We start from the raw sequence: 17382 nt of genomic DNA on the forward strand, positions 1-17382 counted from the left end.
TTAGTAAATTTAGAGCGTTTTCATTTTTGTCTCAACATGCCCATCTGCTAACACAGCTCGACACTCAAATACTCACACAGCAACAGCATATGAAGACAATACAAAGGCCCTGCAACACCCCAGCAGATCCCACCACCCAGGTCAACCGCAGGAACAGGATGACACCGAAGATGTTCTGGAGGCAAGGCAGGTAAACGCCCATAAACGTCCCCATCTGTGGCGACTGAAAAGTAGACACAGCAGAGAGATGGAACAAAAACAAGTTTAATTGATTATCAGCAACAAAGACCAAACACGCCATTTAGACATTCTGCTTTTCTTTCTACTTTCTCTTCCAGATAAACAGAGAGAAACACAGTACATTGGCACAAACTACAGCAAAGGTTCCCAACCTCTCCTGTCTGACTTGCCCCCACCCTTTCATCCACACCACCTTCTATGTCAAATATGTTCATCTGAAGTGAGTTTAAACTGTTGTGTTAATGTTAATTTATACTTATATAAAAGTGAATAGTGTTACAACAGTTTTAATTTTTAATTTAATTGAATTATCAATTATCAAGTTTGCATTCATACTACTACCACTTGGAGTGGCAGAGGCTGGACGTTTCAAACATTTATCCAATACTTTTAGCTATCTACTGTATTTCAATTGTTTATAAATCGCTTTTAACTATTTCACTCATTTATCCATTGTATTCAGCTAGCTATTTCAACTGTTGATAAATGACTTCTAGCTAACTATTTCAATGATATATCCATTACGTTTTGCAAACTATTTAGACTTCTATGCTTGCCTGCCAACCTAATTTTACACATCCTCAAATCGCACGTGGTGTTAAGATGTTACAAGTGACTCGGGCTGGTGGGAGGTGTGTACAATGCTGTCAGTCAATTGCAGCTGGTAGTTTACTGTTATTGCAACAATACATTTACTAAAAATCAGCAATGCACCAATTTGTAATCCTATTTTGCTCCTTTCTATTTTTTTATTTCTTAACACAATAATGTGGAAATATTTTTAAAAAAATATATTTTTTAAATTTAGCTGAAATACTCAATCTTTCCACACACCCACTGACAACTGCAGAAGTACTACACGTACCCCTGGTTGGGAATCACCACCCTGATGCACCAGACAAATGTAAATGAACTGAACACACAGTGTGGACAGAAGGGAAGATTAAAAATGTTTTGGTTTAACTATCCCAGCCGTCTGTTGGCAAATGTGTCCAATCATGCAAACGCGCAATCAGAACAGGGTGGAAATAGTAAATTACTCTGAACCACCACCACAGACTGTCTTATCCAGTCCAGACGGCTCCTTATCAGCAAGGATTGCAGTGCAGATCAGGGTCACATCCTACTGTACTTTCACTTTCAGACGCTGAGTCGAGAGGGCAACAGCGGACGATATCATTTGTGTAGGACAGTTACTCGAAGACCATGCGTTAAAAGGATAGATGATGAATGAAAGTGCACGTTTTTTATTTCAGTTAGAACATGTGCACTGGTAACCATATAAAAGTTACTTGAGGACAATTCTTACTGTGATCATGATCATTTCAACTTCGTACCTGTTACGCCACCATTGAACCCACAATCATCATCATGGTTATGATTGCTGTAGTATAAGAACATTGAACAGCAAGACAAAGTACACTTTGGATCATATGAATGGGTGCTGCCATGGACATTACAGTCCTACAGTACATTTAAACAGAAAGCTTTGTGCAGGCAGCACGTTGCTACACTGAGAACATTTTCTTAATCTCATGAAGTATTTCATTCCTCCAAAAGAGATCTAATAAAATATTGGTGTCAGAACATTTACATTTGTCAATATGAATTCTTGGGAGTTGGATTGGCAAAACTTCTTATGTAATAGACACTGTGGGTGCACCTCTGTTTGTCATGTGCTTTACTGGGCTTTTATTTTTTACTAGGTGATTTTACTGCGCACGAAAATCCCCTTATGGGTTTGAAATTCTATTATGAGTTAAAAAAGGTAAGTTAGGCCCACAGAGTCTGGTATACTTTGCTGGCTTTCTTCTTCTCGCCGATGCTCTCTGCCTCCTCGTGTTCCTTGGCCCCTTGCGTTAGGTTGGTGTAGTTGGCCAGGCGACTGAGCAGAGAAGACACTTTCGGCCGAGTGTCCATCTCCTCCTGTGGTATGAAAAGAAGGGAGGGAAAAAGGGAGGAGGTGAGAGAAGGAGGAGAGGGGAATGAAGGGTGGTGGAGGGAGATTGCAAAGGGAGAAATAGGGTGGAAAGAGATAAAGAATAGAGGTGGACAGCAGGCAAAGGAAAGCAGAGAAGAGGGGAGGAATGAGATAGCCAGGGGGATGTGAGGAAGGAAGGGAAGAAAGAAGAGAAAGAGCAAGGACAGGGTATAGAAATAAAGGAAATAACAAGGAAGCACAGAGGGAATAAAGAAGGGAGAATAAGTGGAGTGAAGAGGAAGAAAGATGGAGGAAAGAAGGGATGAAAAGCACATAGGAAGGCAACAGATTAGATGGAAAAGAACAGGAAATTGAGGAGAGAAAGGTGTATTGAATGACTTGTTAAAGAAGTGGGAGACAGAAGACATAGCTGTTTCAAGGAAACTTAAAAATCTTTACAAACTGAAATTATCTGCACCCACCAGCCAAACGCTGGTTTATTTTTGGCTCTAGTTTAGCAGACACTTTGGCAGATAAACAGCCACCATTTGGAGGTTCTGTTTTTATCCACGTACTTTATAATAAAACAAGAAAAGTGAACATTTTAAGAGAAGCGGCAAATATGGCCACAAGAACAAGTGATTTGTACCATTGATACTTCAAAGTTTCATACAGATCTATCAGTTTTGTGTTTCGAACCTCAAATAAGGCCAAGTTTCTGTCGTAGAAGTCATCGTCATCCATCCCATGAGTGTTGTTGATGTACACACTGGAAATTTTGGAATTTCCATCACCTAGACACAAAGAAAGAGATTATGAATTAAAGGAAAGCAGGACACTCAATGCACTTCCAATGTAAATTATATAAAATTCCCTTTTTGTGTTTCCCTGGACAGTGTTTCCTTGTTGAGTTGCAGTGGAGGAAATGAAATGAAAGCACATTTCAATGTAAATTAAAGGGATTTCTTAATCCAGTCCAGTATGAACTAGATAGCTAGCTAGATAGCTAGAGTTATTAATATCACCAAGTCCTAGTATATCTTACATGCTACAGACTTCGACCTGGCTCAGTGAACAACTGAAAGAACTAAAACATTGCTGGAAAATTCTGTACAGTAAACACACATCTGTTGCTGTTAGTGATTAATTGATCTGCTTAATCTGATTAATGGATCATTAAAATAATCGTTAGTTGCGGTCTTAAAGCAAAACCTGTTTCAAAGTTCATATGGGCACCTGACTGTTTTAAGACAGACCTAAAAAATTGTGAACCTATCCTTTAACACAGTTTTCACCACCGTCACTATAGCTTTGTGGGGTCAAGTTGCACTCAGATTACTTCCCACTTTCTCCCCCACAGACACACACAGTTTGATGCAATGGCCACCATGTCGCCAGTTCAGTTCCACCTCAGTCAGCGCAGACCACTGCATCAGCAGCACCTGAGTCAGCAACATCACTTCCCTCCTTGCTCCGCCACAGTCACGCTAACGGCCATATGCAGTGTCATATTTAACAGAAGGACACTTATACGTGACATGACTTGAGGCCTATGTCAAGCATGGGTCATTTTGTAAAAAAATAAAATTGTGAATAAATAATAAAAAATCTACACTGGGCCCTTTATTGCATTGCTATCCTTCCTTTCCGAAGTATTTCCTATCTCTCTATAGTTTGATCTGCCTATTAAAAGCAAAGATTAATATCCTACAATTATGTGTTGCAGAAGACATAATGCAAGTTGATTTCTTTCCTGTCTGGATTTCACATAGTGAGAGGCTAGTTGTTACTGCACCAGTGGTTCCCAAGGTGGGGGTACCATGATAAATATGTGGGGTCATCAGATGATTAAAGGGAGGAGAAAACAGAAAGAAAAAAAATTCTGTTACGCTAAATTCGTATATTTCTTCTAATTTTTTGCTTTTTTTCTTGTGAACACCTCTTTAGGCCTGTAAAAATCCTTCAAAATGGCGAAACTGCTCCGTAGCCTGTGATGAGGGGCTAAAAGTACTGTATACTTTTTCTTATACATTTTAAGAGGTCACAAGCCCAAAAGGTTGGGAAACTCTGCTTTACACTATAGCAATGAATGAATACTGTATTAGTCGAGACAGAAAACTGCATGACATCCCAAATCCCAAAATACATCTCCAACTTTCGCTATCTCTCCAGCAAACTGCATTTTTAGATCAGAACATCAGCTAGTTACAAACTGAGAAAAAGTCAATAGCTATGTAAAGGAAAAAAACAAACAAAAAAAAAACAGCATTTGGCTGGTGGGTGGCAACTTCCCATCCTGTTCGCAGTCCTTCATTTGACCAAAGATAGCGAGTGTGAAACTGACTCCACACCAGCGAACACAACTTGCCTGTTAATATTCAGTGGCTGAAGCATGCTGCCGTGGTAGGGAAAGATTAGCTAACAAGCTAATCAGGCCTTTTGCTTATTTGTTCTTTTTTTCCATTTTGATTGGCTGATCATTTACATTTATTGCATACCTTTGTCAAAACATGTTCTATTAATGCTTATTTATAATTATGATAATTACATTACATGTAAATGCACACACATTTCAGTGCATGTCAACAAGCACATACACTACACACACACACTCAGGCATGGGATCCCCTCTGGTATGTTCAACCTGTTGATCAGCACAGTCAGGAATCTGAAAGACGACGACAGCATTTAATGGCCGTCAACACTTCGTAACTGCTCAGCCTTTCTGACTGGACTGCTGCCTGATAACACTGACTTCCTCCCCACACAACACAATCCTAACAGTATTTTATTTTATTTTTATCTTTGGGTTTTGGACTTTTGGTCAGACAAAACAAGACGTTTGTAGAGGTCACCTTGCGCTTTCGGGAAGTTGTGATAGACATGTTTCACCAATTTCTGACATTCTTTCCACCAAACTATTTACATTTAATTGAGAAAGCAATACACAGATTGATTCTTAGAAGATAATAATTTGTTGCAGACCTAATTTGATAAAAACACAATGAATCACCCCTAAAAACTATCCAGTCACCTTTGAGTTATTACTGCAGAAAGAAATAACCGTCCTGTCGTCTGTAAATACCTAAACTGTTGAACTGCAGCATTCACACTCAGCTTAAAGCAGCTGTCTATTTGTGTGTGTGTTCCCCAAGAGAAGTCCTCCACCTGAGATTACCACAGTATGATGCCTTTGTGTGTGTGTGGGAGCAACCAGTGAAGCAGAAAGCTACTGGAGCCAGGTGTGTGTGTGTGTGGACTGCAAGTGAGCACATCAAATTCAAAAGCTAACTTTATTTGTGTCACAAATAATGGATCACAGAGCATTTGACCTTTCTGAAAATAACTCTTCACTCTCGCCTGCCTTCATTCCTCTTCATTGCCTTTCAGGATCTTGACTCATTAACTTCAACAACAAGATTTTTCTTGTCTGCTTGCTGGTTTTTCTATTTCAGCTGAGATGAAAGCTGTGCAGTTGTGTCTCCAGCAATGTCCCTCTTTGTTTCTCTGCATAAACAACCACAGCATCACCCTGCCTGATTGAAACTCAATCGGATTAACAGGCTCGATTTCTATTTATGGAAGCTTATTAAACAACGTGGGGCATCCTTAATACTATGCAACTGCTTAAGTGGATCAGCGTAGCTAATACAGTTACATCTCTCCACAGTTATAACCCCCTTGTTGAGCCTGTGAATTAGCACAGCTATTCTTAAACACCTTTTGAAAGTGAATCACTGCACTCCACATGTCAGAAGAAAACTATTTATCATTTTCCTTCATTTACTCATCTGGATTCCATTTTCCAAAGACATTTTCCAATTTCACATTAATCTAGACTTACTAGCTGTACATCTTAAAACCGAGTCCACGTGAAAAGGTTTCTGCTGTATCTACCATTAAGTAAAGAACTGAATCACTGTATCTACTCTGTAGGTGGGCTGATAACAGCAGTGGGGGGAAGTGAAACCTACAATGTGATCACAATAGGCTTACATTACAGTCCTCTTACTGTTCTGTCAGTTGAACTGTTGCTCCTTTTGCTGTGCACCCCCTTAGGGAGTACCCTAGAGTCAAGCTCTCACTTGAAAAAAACAAATGGAAAGCTCTACGACCCAGAGAGCCATAAAACACATTATAAAAACACATTGTTAAAGTTTAGACATGCATGAGGATACATCTAAAAATAGCACTTCTCTTTTTACTTCCCATAAAAACGCCATTTTGTACATAGAGCTGTCTGAAACCTTATGAGTCTGAATATATTCCTTGCCAATGGGAACCTCTCTGACTGGCTCACTCCTGGGAATTTGTTGTGTGGGAATCCAGCATCAGTTTGAAGCGAATTGGCTTGTGCTCCTAGACTACTTTTAAACAACACAAATAGGCAAGCATAAACACACGATAATATTCTTGACTGATCAGAAAACCATGAGCCACAAAGCCAGTGTACTGTGACAGTGTGCTGCCTGTACTAACAAAGCATAACTAACTGATTTTACAGTGGATGTTTAAACTGTAACTAATGAATGGCACTGAGTATGTGTATGTGTCTAAGAGTGTAAGGGAGTTAAAGCTCCATGAGACAAACTCACACACTGACAGCTCCAACTGGAAGCAAGAGGGTAATGTTCCTAAATTTGGGAAAACCCTGAAATCATGTGAGGTAATGTCAGGAATTTGCATACTGTATGCTTATGTTCACCGCAGCCCCCCTGATATCTTAAACCAAAAGATATAGATAGAAGCCTTTATTCACTGACCAACTGTAGCCTACACTGTGCATTTACAGCTAGATAGGCCTGTAACAATAATCACGTTATCGACTCATCGTACAATATAAACAATATGTAATTATCGCTTGTCATATCGACTCATCGTATATGGACATGATCTCGATCATTTTTGCTGACCTCGATATTGCTCATTGTATTTACATGTGTATTTCTTTTTTGTCACAACATTTTAGCCAACATGATGCCACAATAAACAGCAGGGTTTTAATTGCCTGTTAAGGAATGAATGAATCTATAGCCTACCCCTGTGCCAAATGTTCAATATTTATTTAAGTGCAATTCTGAGAGTCCATTTTATTTATTGTTTTGGTTGTTTGATTTTATTTATATTTTTATTTAGGATGTTTTAATATTTTTTTCACATTCCAATGTCTGAATATTCTTAAGACTTATAAGTCAATTGAAAGGGTGTACTTGCATTATTATGCTTATCATTATCTTAATGGCATAAAATGGTCTTAAAATGATAATAATACCATTTATCGCAATTATTTCTGGGACAATATCTCGTCCAACAAAAGTAGGTATCGTGACAGGCCTGCTGCCAGATTGACAACTTCACTACTCACCTTTTCTGCTGCACCACTCACATTCACCATCACTCTCTGCCGCTCTCTCTTGCTTAACCACACACCCGTCCTGCCGGCTCACACATTTACACAGATGTCGATTCGGCTCTGTTACTACCCCCGAGGCCGGCTCAAAGGCAGAACAACAACACCCCCCCATTCTGCGTTCATACCTGTTATACAGAACGACGAGGCAGAATAACGGCGCAACAATCCCACCTTCAACAGGCTGTGTAAAACGGGCTATAGACTGTATCAAGCCAACCTTGAAGCTCCCAATCCTTAAGTCTTGGGTTAACCTAAAACATCATGTATTCTGGATTGATATCTCCACCTCTGTACCATAAATATGATAACCCACATTCATTAACCTTAGAAATTCATTTTCTGGTATTTACTTTTGTGATACAGTTTCTGTATATACTTACATAATATCTTGTTTTGGGGAGTAATCTTGAAATAAAAACCAACAATTGTTCATATAAATTTTTATGGCAATAGGAACCTCTGACTAGACTGACAAGAGACCCAAAAGATCGAAAAACAGGACCAATAATGTATTCTTGTTGCTGTTTTCAGGCCTTTTTCCCCCAGCTGCCATTGCTGCATTGAGTTTAATGGAAATCAAATGGCTATATGGCACTCAAAATGCAGCCAATCTGTAAAAAGGACTTTCAAAGTTAAGACAGATTCAACTGTTCAGGAAGGTTTGACATTACATGCTTTTCTCTAAGCCAATGTGTTATGATGGAGGAGTGGCTGGTTGACATCTCTCAAACATATGGATTAAACTGTGGATTCAGTGTCTGTAGCAATGTAAGTAGTGGGATTAGATACAATAGTGTGACAGGTTGGTTTGCAGACTAGGTGTGTGAGCTGCTTTTTATTTCTCCACTTCAGTCAGTCCTTTTGTTTCCATAAAAAATGTGAACGTGCTTTATGAGGCACATTTTAAACAGGTCTACCTTAAACCTACAGTAACAACACATTATGTCTATGTGGATGTGTTCTTCACCTTGCTCCACACTGCTCTGTTCCGACGTGTCGGCCCCTCCTCCTGTCCCACCTCCTGACACCTCGCTGAGCGGGTCACTTCGATTGACGCTTTCCCTGGAGCCGAAGCGCACGCGGGCGCCGGAGCAGGAGCTCATGTCAGGCGACGTGTCGGACAGCCCGGGGAGGTCCTCCGCCTTGGTGGGCGTCACCGTGAAGCGCACTGATGCCATGGCAACTCACTTGGAAAAACTAGAAGGGGAGAGGAGGGGTGTTGTGTGGGATGCAGGAGGAGAGGGAAGGGGTTGGGGAGGGGTCACGGACTAGCTAGCGGGGCTGCGCTGACCTGAGCTGAGCTAGGCTAGGCTATCTCCCAGGTGATGCTGAGGTAACGCCGGCCTCTACAATTAGTTCTTTTGCTGCTGCAATTCTCCATTGAAGCGAATTGGTTGGCTGCCACCAGGCATGTGAAAGAATATCTACAACAGGCCTCTTTCTGTGCCTACGAGTGTTTTTCTGATTCTGTTGAAATCTAGTGGATTTATACCGACACAGAAGTACAAGTTCCTTTACTATAAATGTGTGAATGTGTAGTGTGCCAGTTTAAAGCAGCCATCAGAGATGATGAGTACACATGCACAAACGGATGAGGATGTCTCTAATTTCAAGTTAAATATCCTTTCCTTTCTTCCCATCGAACTGCACTGAAATAGTGTACAGTATCTTTTCTACCTACACTATGTCTTGATCCCTATGGATGAGGACTACGGCTCAGGATAGCAGTCACACAGCGTGTCAAACTTGTCTTTCTCTCTGCCGTCTCTCAAGTAAACACAACTAAAATCTGTCTGACGTGCACTTTGGAGACAAAAATGTCCATCTACTGATAGCACCCATCAGTGGTCGCGGCAAGGGACGGGGATGCCATGGTGGAAAAGTCATCAGCGCATTAAGGGAGAGGATGGGAGGGAAATGATTGAGATAGAGAGAAAAAAAATAAAGCAGAAATGAGTTTATACAGCCAAAACTGGCCTAAATGTTTGAGAAAAGGAACACAGTATCTTAAAATGTAAGTAGGCTACATGCATGGTGAATTAAAATTAGGGAAAAGTGGCACTAATCTTCATATAATTGTATTTACAACATGTAGTCTGCATTTCAGATTTTTACCAGATCTTATGAGATTGTGTGGTAGCATGTCGTAGTTATTGCCAAGCAGCATTTGTGTAATGTAAAGATAATCAGTTTAACACAGTTTTACAATGCTTGTTCTGTGGTACCATAAAATAAATTCATGCACAGTAGACAAACTGAAAAAGGACCACTGTAAGTCCAGTTTTTAGGTAAAAGGTTTGTCTGTCTAGGTCTAAAATCAACAGGCTTCAACATGCCTCAGTAAAAAGTGACTACTCTGAATATTACACCCTAGATTCATTCCATTCATTTTTTTAACCAAATATTCATTGTCTCCTATATGTACAATGTGATGGGATGTTAATATATCTTTTTATAGTGAATTAACCAAGCTAAACTAACTCTAGGAAATAGGTATTATAAGGTATATTATAGGGATAATAGGGTATTATCCTTCCACAGCAACATGGCATCTCTCTAAATGAAGGAGGTGTAAAACAATAACCAGTATGAACCACACTGTTGGCCCCTGTGCCTTGCAGGTGCAAAGTCAACTATGCAGTTTAGTAACATGACAGGTGGATCCAGCTGAATTGTTGTTTTAGCTCAGTTCATAATTATTTAAGGAGCGGTTCCAACTGGTTGTGCCAGTACCTGCTGGCTGTTTTCTCTCACGCTGCATGCAGAGACACGGCACATTTTCCTGTTTTATAATGCTGACTGCCTCACACACTTTGTCTGTCCACATTGAGAGATGAACAGGGGAGAGACAGCAAAGATAAAGAGAGCCATGATACTCATCTTTCATGTTCGACTAGAAAGGCAGCTCCCTGGGATTTTTTTGGGGGGGGGGTTGATTCTCACAAACGTCCAGCTACATTTGGCCTATCCCAGCATGCAAAGCATAAAAAGGCTGGGAAAGACCCTGGAGGGGTTATTATTCCAGACAAACACATTCACACCTACGAGCAATTAGGAATCTTCGAAACAACTCAATGGCACGTCTTTGGACTGAGCAAGGAAACTAGAAGAATGAGGAGAAAACGCTTAAACCCAGGATCTTCTCCCAAACATCTCAACTGTGTAAACACACTGCACTGTTCCTCATTTTCCACCTACATTTTCTCACAAATGTAGTAATATATCTTGGTACAGTTACAATACGTTCTCTTGTGATACCGGACAAAGGTGTTTCCTCTTTTTTTTTTATTGCAGACATTTGCTGCGTTATTCTTGCTACTTATGTGCTATTACAGCATATTTGGTTACTATAAAACCTTAAGTTTCCACTTTCGGTCCAAGCAGTAATATTAGAGCATTACAAGGCGAAGAACATTTTGTTCTCCTTTCTGGCAGTTGAGCTCTGATTTTTGCTTTTTTTTAATATATCTTTTATTTTTGCATCTTAGAGGATTTCTGTTTCTGTTCAGTTACACAAATACGCTGTATCACTTATAACTGTCTTTTGATATATTGCAGAGCAGTGAATCAGCATAATTTTCAACTCTAAATGGTCAAGAGGTCAGTTCCCCAAATACCATGAAAAAATACCTACCCTAGTTGCCCTATTTGATGTAAAATCAAATATAATATCATGTTATGAAACTGATGTCACCTGGGACTTTTGGGAATATGTACATGTTGTTCAAACACTATCTTTTCCATTTCCTAAATGCTGTATTAATGATGTTGGTGGTATAATTTTCTGATTTCTCTAAAGTTTTATCTGAGTTTAATGATCAGTAAATGGCTGTAACGTTACCTGTTTGGCTGTCATTTAACATTAAGTTAACAATATTTCAGCGTAGGTATCAGAGGGGAATCACCGGCCCCTAATTTAAAATACCGCATCAAAGCACCATGACTTAAATCCCCAAATATTGTTGCAATTATTATGAATAACGAAATATTAAGTCAAAATAAGGAGATAATGTCGTCCTGCTCTCTTACCCAGCTGTCAGTCTCTGTCACGGGGGCTCAAGTTAATGCGGCTGTAATCAATATGATCCAGGGACACGCGTATAGCCAAACACGCCTTTATCAATTAGGATAAACATCCTCTAGTCTAATTAGTCCCAACCAGCAACTTAAGGAAATCCCAGAAGATGGTGATGCTCGCTTGTCACTCTAAGCCAATTAATTAAGCTAGCCATAATAATTCTGGCTTGAACCGGTCAGTAAACACCTCCCGATATTAATACACAGACAGAGCTGGCGTTATAATAAAAAATATGAGTAGATGTTGTTTCGACCTAACCATAGACAGCATTTTTATGACAAAAAGGATTGCGGCATTTGCCCGAAGCTCCGTTTTCGGGTTTCAAATCACGTTAAACGCATTTGAAACCGGCTAAAATCAGAAAGGCGCGCAGTTGATTTGGGATAAACTGGTAGAGCAGTTAATTAGTCTGTTACTGACAAAGTTGTGATTTTCGTTTATATTAAGCGTCATATAATGTGCAGCAGCATGTCGAGCACTGAGCCATCACTTGGGTACGCGGGGATGAATCTGGTGAGCCGGTCGCTGGCGGTTCCCTACAGTCGGTTCAGCTAGCCGAAGCTAACATTAGCCGGAGGCTAGCCATGCCGCTGATTAACTCCGCGTACCTTCAGTTATCTCACTGATAGCGACAAATGCCCAGTGCAAATCTCAAACCCTACGTATTAGTCACATAAAGCGCATACCTGGCTCAAGTTTACTTCAAATAACGCTTCCACCATATGGCTGTTTTCAGTTACATCTGGGAAGATTTGGCTCCTCTCCCAGGTTTTCTCGGCACTTTTTGTTTTTGTCCAACCGACCCAACAAAAAATATGCGAGGGCGCCTGGCTGGTCCTGTTTCCCTTGCCGTAGTTCCAACGGTTTGCGCATGCGTGATGACGAACAACTGTCAACTGACTGGGAAGAGTCAGAATCAATATCAGCTTTATTGCCAAGTAGGTTTACACATAAGAGGAATATGCTTTGGCATTTTGGTGCCTGACAATAAACATAGTAGAAATATAAAGAAGTATGAAGAAAATAAAGTAACATAAAGCAAGTACCGCAGGTCAAGAATCGTAACTATAAAATTGACAATAAGATATTAAAGAAAATAAAAACAAAACTATTATAAGAAAATGATAATAAAGAATATGTACAATATGACAATGTTATTTAAATTACAGTGTGTGCAATGTGCAACATATTTACTTGTGAATGTGCAAAAGTTAACAGTATTACTGTACTATAACTAATGAGTCAGTGTCAGTGGGGGGTCACGGGCCTTGTTGATGAGGCCAGCTGCAGAAGGAAAGAAACTGCAGAGTGGGGGGGGGGTCCTGAAACAGTTTGTGTCCAGGGTGGGAGAGGTCAGCCACAATCTTTCCTGCTCGCCTCAGGGTCCTGGAGGCGTACAGGTCCTGGAGGGAAGGTACATTGCAGCCAGTCACCTTCTCGGCGGAGCGAATGATACGCTGCAGTCTGCCCTTGACCTTGGCAGTGGCAGCAGCGTACCAGAAGGTGATGGAGGAGGTGAGGATGGACTCAGTGATAGCGGTGTAGAAGTGTACCATCATTGTCTTTGGCAGGTTGAATTTCTTCAGCTGCCGCAGGAAGTACATCCTGTACTGGGCTTTCTTAGTGAGGGAGCTGATGTTCATCCCCATCAGAGATGAGCCCAGTGAGGGTGGTGTCATCCACAAACTCGTGACTGGAGATGTAGCTGTTGGTGTACAGGGAGAAGAGCAGAGGGGAAAGAACGCAGCCTTGGGGGGGAACCGGTGCTGATGGTCCGGGAGTCAGAGACATGTTTCCCCAGCCTCGCGTGCCGCCTCCTGTCGGACAGGAAGTCTGTGATCCACCTGCAGGCGTTGAAGGCCGGGATGAAGGATCCTGGCGTAGGTTCCTGAGGAGTCCAGGTGCTGGAGGATGAAGTGGAGGGCCATTACGCAGGGGGTCCAGGAGTGGGTCTGTGATGGATCTGAGGTGGGACAACACAAGGCACTCAAAAGACTTCATTACCACAGAGGTCAGGGCGACAGGTCTGTAGTCGTTAAGTCCTGTGGTCCTTGGTTTTTTGGGGACAGGAATGATGGTGGAGGATTTGAAGCAGGCTGGCACATGGCATGTCTCCAGTGAGGCGTTAAAGATGTCCTTGAACACTGGAGAATGCTGATCGGCGCAGTGCTTCAGGGTGGATGGAGAGACAGAGTCTGGTCCAGCTGCTTTGCCTCCTAAACAGTTTGTTGACATCATTCTCCAGGATGGAGAGAGCTGTTGGTGCAGTAGGGGAGGGGGGAGCATCTGGGGTGGGCAGTTGTGGAGAGCCCCGAAAGTCCTCCATAGCTTCACTAGTCCACATCTTTGATGTCCTCACAACAGGTTTACAGAGTGTAGTCTATAAAGATCAGACAGTGATTAGCTCCGTTGGCAACAGGTTTTAAATGCTGTTTCAAACGTATCGCCTACATTTTCAAATACATTAAAAAATTGTTGTTATAATGGTGACATAAATACCAATTTGAATAGAAATATGAAGTTAAAGCAGATCAATGATAGAAAACAGGGAGTGTCACCAAACCATTACTCAGGTGCTGTACTTGAATACAAATTTGAGGTATTTTACTTGAGTATTTCCATTTTATGCTTACGTTATAGTTCAACCCCACTACATTTCAGAGGGACGTATTGTACTTTTTAACTCCAATACATTTCTCTGACAGCTGTAGTAATTACTTACTTGTTAGACAATATTACATAACAGAACATGTATAACCTTACAAAATACACGCATTGTTTAAGATTAAACCACTGCTTCCCAAAATGTCACTTACACATTGTTGCATCAGTATGAACAAGCCAATAATGTAGATATATCTTAATATATGAGTCACTGTGGCCATTTTTCAGCATTTTGATACTTTTGATACTTGAAGTATATTTCGGTTATAATACTTATGTAGCTTTACTTAAGTAGTAATGCAGGTCTTTTACTTGTAATGGAGTATCTTTACATTGTTGTATTGGTACTTTTTACTTTACGAAAAGTATTAGTTCTTCCACCACGGAGTTTGACATCCACAGAACCTAGCCATGTAAACATAAAGGGTGTATACAGTATTGTGTATGTCAGTTTCTTTCAGTTTGAGATAGTGTTTCCTCATGCAGGCTCTTTAACAACAACAGTTTACAAGATTACGAAAGAGTTTGTTCACTGTTGAAAAAAACAAAAGATTCAGTTTGAAAGCGTTGGCTGCAGCTAATATTCCATTCAAGCACCTAAATGGTTCATGGATGTGAGGTGTACTGGTTGTTTAGCTCAAGAAGGAGAGTCTACTTTATGGAAAAGGTAATCACGGGAAAACAGTTCAGGTTATAAATTTGTTTTGTAGTAAAACAAGTGAAGAAAACTAGGGGTTTTTTCTGCAGGATCTGCAAATTGTATGTTTAAGAACTTCCTCAAATCTTATGTGACTCATTTCATGATGTTATTCGATTGGGAAATTCTTGATGAAGTGAACATTAATCAGAAAATATTTTTAAAAATTCTTTCTAAAAATAACAGCAGTTTCCCCCCTTCTATCTCAAAAGTCTGATTTTGACTTTGATTATCACAGACAAGTGTGTCCTCCTACAAAACCATGGACTTGGCCTGATATTGCAGTCTATAAATAACTTTTTTCCTCCAGTTTTCGAGGGTGTCTTGTCATTTATAAGTTTCTTAAGGAGACAGAAACATACAAATAACACCCTTCTACCAAAAGAGCTTCTCTCATTTGGTGTTTTGATGATGATGGTGAGAGCACTGTCTAAAATCTCCTGAGATCTGGTGACTGTGAGGGCCGTAACATGAGATTCACACCATTTCCATACTCAAACCATTCAACAAACTACAAACCATCGACCATTTATTCAGCATAAAAACAAAATGATAACATTAACCTTAAGTAAAAGGTCAACAAATTACGGTAACATAAAAAGAAGATCCTTAACATCAACAACAGTTAATATCCAAGGCAACAACAGTCCCCTAAAATTGGGCCAGGAGCTTTGGGTGAAACTGAGGACAAGTCCTGGCTGCACTTTCACAAGTTGGAATCCTGAATGTGTTTTTTGCTTTACAGTCCACTCTTTGCCTTCATCCCTCCATTTCTTGGTCTGAAATCCATCCATCCATCCATCTCTCGCCTCTTTCTCCCCCCCTCTCTCACAGAACAGGTCTGGGCTGCTGGGTGATCAGTAGGCCGAAGCGTTTCTTCACCATCACCCGGTGTCGGGAGAACTTGTCGTCTGGGGAGAAGCGAGCCGGGTGGGCCGAGCTGGTGGGCTGCCCATCAGGACGAACCTTCTGTTGGTGACAAAGAAGGAGAGAGAAAGCAAAACAGCTTAGTTGATTTCAGTGCTGGGAGACTGAAAGAAAATAAATGGCATTTTTAGATAATAGATCACAACATCTGCTGAGGTTCATACCCATGTCAACATTCGCATATTTAACTAACTGGATAACTGCTTTGTGGTGTTACTTTAACAAAAGGGTGAATAACAATTCATAATTTTAAATATAGCAATTAGTGAATGTTTCAGTGTATGTACTATATGTATATTATAGGGCTGCAACTAACAATTATTTTCCTTAGCATTTAATCTACTAATAATTTTCTTAATTAACTTAACTTAATTGTAGTTAGTTTTTGTGATTGTTTGTAAAGGGAAGTGTTTTGCCTCAGCTCTAAAACGTGGTGTATGACCCCAAGACATGATTACAAAATAGATCAATTAGAAATATCAATATATTGGCAGGACATAAACATGGAAATAAACACGTTTTACAGATTCTATGAGTTGCTTTTTTGTTAAGACAAACTTGGATTTTGTTAACTTGAGATATGTATTCTATTGTTTTGGATATGCAAACAAACCCAATCTTTGCAACTGGATTGATTACATTATTAAAATACCTTTCAGTTGCAGACCCAGTAATCTGAATGTCTGGGGTTATTTCATTTATGTTAGTACTTAACATTAGTGCCATTTGTAAGAGAGTACATGTTAGGAGCATGTCCTCTGGTTATGAGCTTTAAACCTTTTTATTTACTTCTGTGTTTGATTTTAACGAGCTTCGTTGTCTCCCCTAAAGTCTAATATGAAAATTGCAAGATCTAAATGATTTTGATTCAGGCCCCTAGCTGCGAGCTAATTTCAAAATAACGTGCATCAACGTTGATTTAGAGCATAAAGAGTACGTTTTATTTCGTCAAATAAGCCATTGCATAGACAGACAGAAATGAAACTGCATTAATGAAGAAGCAAAGTATATTTACACGGAATAACGTTTGATATGAAGAATGTAAACACAACATTAACGATACCTTCAGAGTGTAGACTCTGTCTCCGTCCTCGTTTAGGTAAAACTGCAGAAACATCTTGACGCGAACTTGTTTTAAAGCTTCAAGGACCGCAAAATATATCGAAGAGGTTGTTATATATCGAAAAAACACAGATAACGCGCTTTTTCTCTTCTGAACTCCACGTGTGGCGAAGTTTCTCCTCGAGCTGAGAGAGCAGAGCGGATATCCGGTTTAGAATTCGGGGCGCACAGCATCCTGGGTAATGAGGTTTTCTTATATAACACTTTGCGCAAAGTCCAAAGGGGAATTTTTCCAAGTAGTATCTAAGAAAAATGAAAATGCTTTTGAGCTCGAAGCTTCGTTATTGAGGTTGGAAATAGTAGTTCTTAACCCAAGGGCC

General features: G+C 40.2%; 2 protein-coding genes across 7 annotated transcripts in view; both read right to left on the reverse strand.

The window, feature by feature from the left end:
- The window catches only part of LOC122869758 (solute carrier family 12 member 6-like), a 29594-nt gene extending 17106 nt beyond the window's left edge, over window positions 1–12488 (reverse strand). For 2 of the 6 annotated variants that reach the window (XM_044183049.1, XM_044183045.1), the window contains exons 1-5: window positions 12339–12487; window positions 8542–9402; window positions 2861–2955; window positions 2038–2166; window positions 77–223 (exon numbers count right to left, since the gene is read on the reverse strand). In XM_044183049.1, the coding sequence (XP_044038984.1) occupies window positions 77–223; window positions 2038–2166; window positions 2861–2955; window positions 8542–8752 (582 nt within the window). In that variant the 5' untranslated portion in view covers window positions 8753–9402; window positions 12339–12487. Of the gene's footprint in view, window positions 1–76; window positions 224–2037; window positions 2167–2860; window positions 2956–8541; window positions 9403–11603; window positions 11835–12338 lie in introns of those variants that run through there. The other 4 variants (XM_044183047.1, XM_044183048.1, XM_044183050.1 and 1 more) reach the window with 4 other exon arrangements.
- A 3041-nt stretch (window positions 12489–15529) lies between these two features.
- nop10 (NOP10 ribonucleoprotein homolog (yeast)) lies at window positions 15530–17233 on the reverse strand. The gene is made up of 2 exons (XM_044183052.1): window positions 17004–17233; window positions 15530–15982 (listed from the first exon to the last, which is right to left on the reverse strand). The coding sequence occupies exons 1-2, from the start codon at window positions 17055–17057 to the stop codon at window positions 15842–15844; spliced, it is 195 nt and encodes a 64-aa protein (XP_044038987.1). The 5' UTR covers window positions 17058–17233; the 3' UTR covers window positions 15530–15841.
- Between the last annotated feature and the right edge of the window lie 149 nt (window positions 17234–17382).

The sequence above is a fragment of the Siniperca chuatsi genome, linkage group LG22 (genome assembly GCF_020085105.1).
Source record: "Siniperca chuatsi isolate FFG_IHB_CAS linkage group LG22, ASM2008510v1, whole genome shotgun sequence".
Taxonomy (NCBI): domain Eukaryota; kingdom Metazoa; phylum Chordata; class Actinopteri; order Centrarchiformes; family Sinipercidae; genus Siniperca; species Siniperca chuatsi.

What these genes read in the sequence shown, in the direction of transcription:
- nop10 (XM_044183052.1), bottom strand. Translation starts at nt 17,057, where the DNA reads ATGTTTCTGCAGTTTTACCTAAACGAGGACGGAGACAGAGTCTACACT. An exon ending in ACAGAGTCTACACTCTGAAG is followed by an intron (nt 15,983 to 17,003) that starts GTATCGTTAATG and finishes TGTCACCAACAG; the next exon opens with AAGGTTCGTCCTGATGGGCA.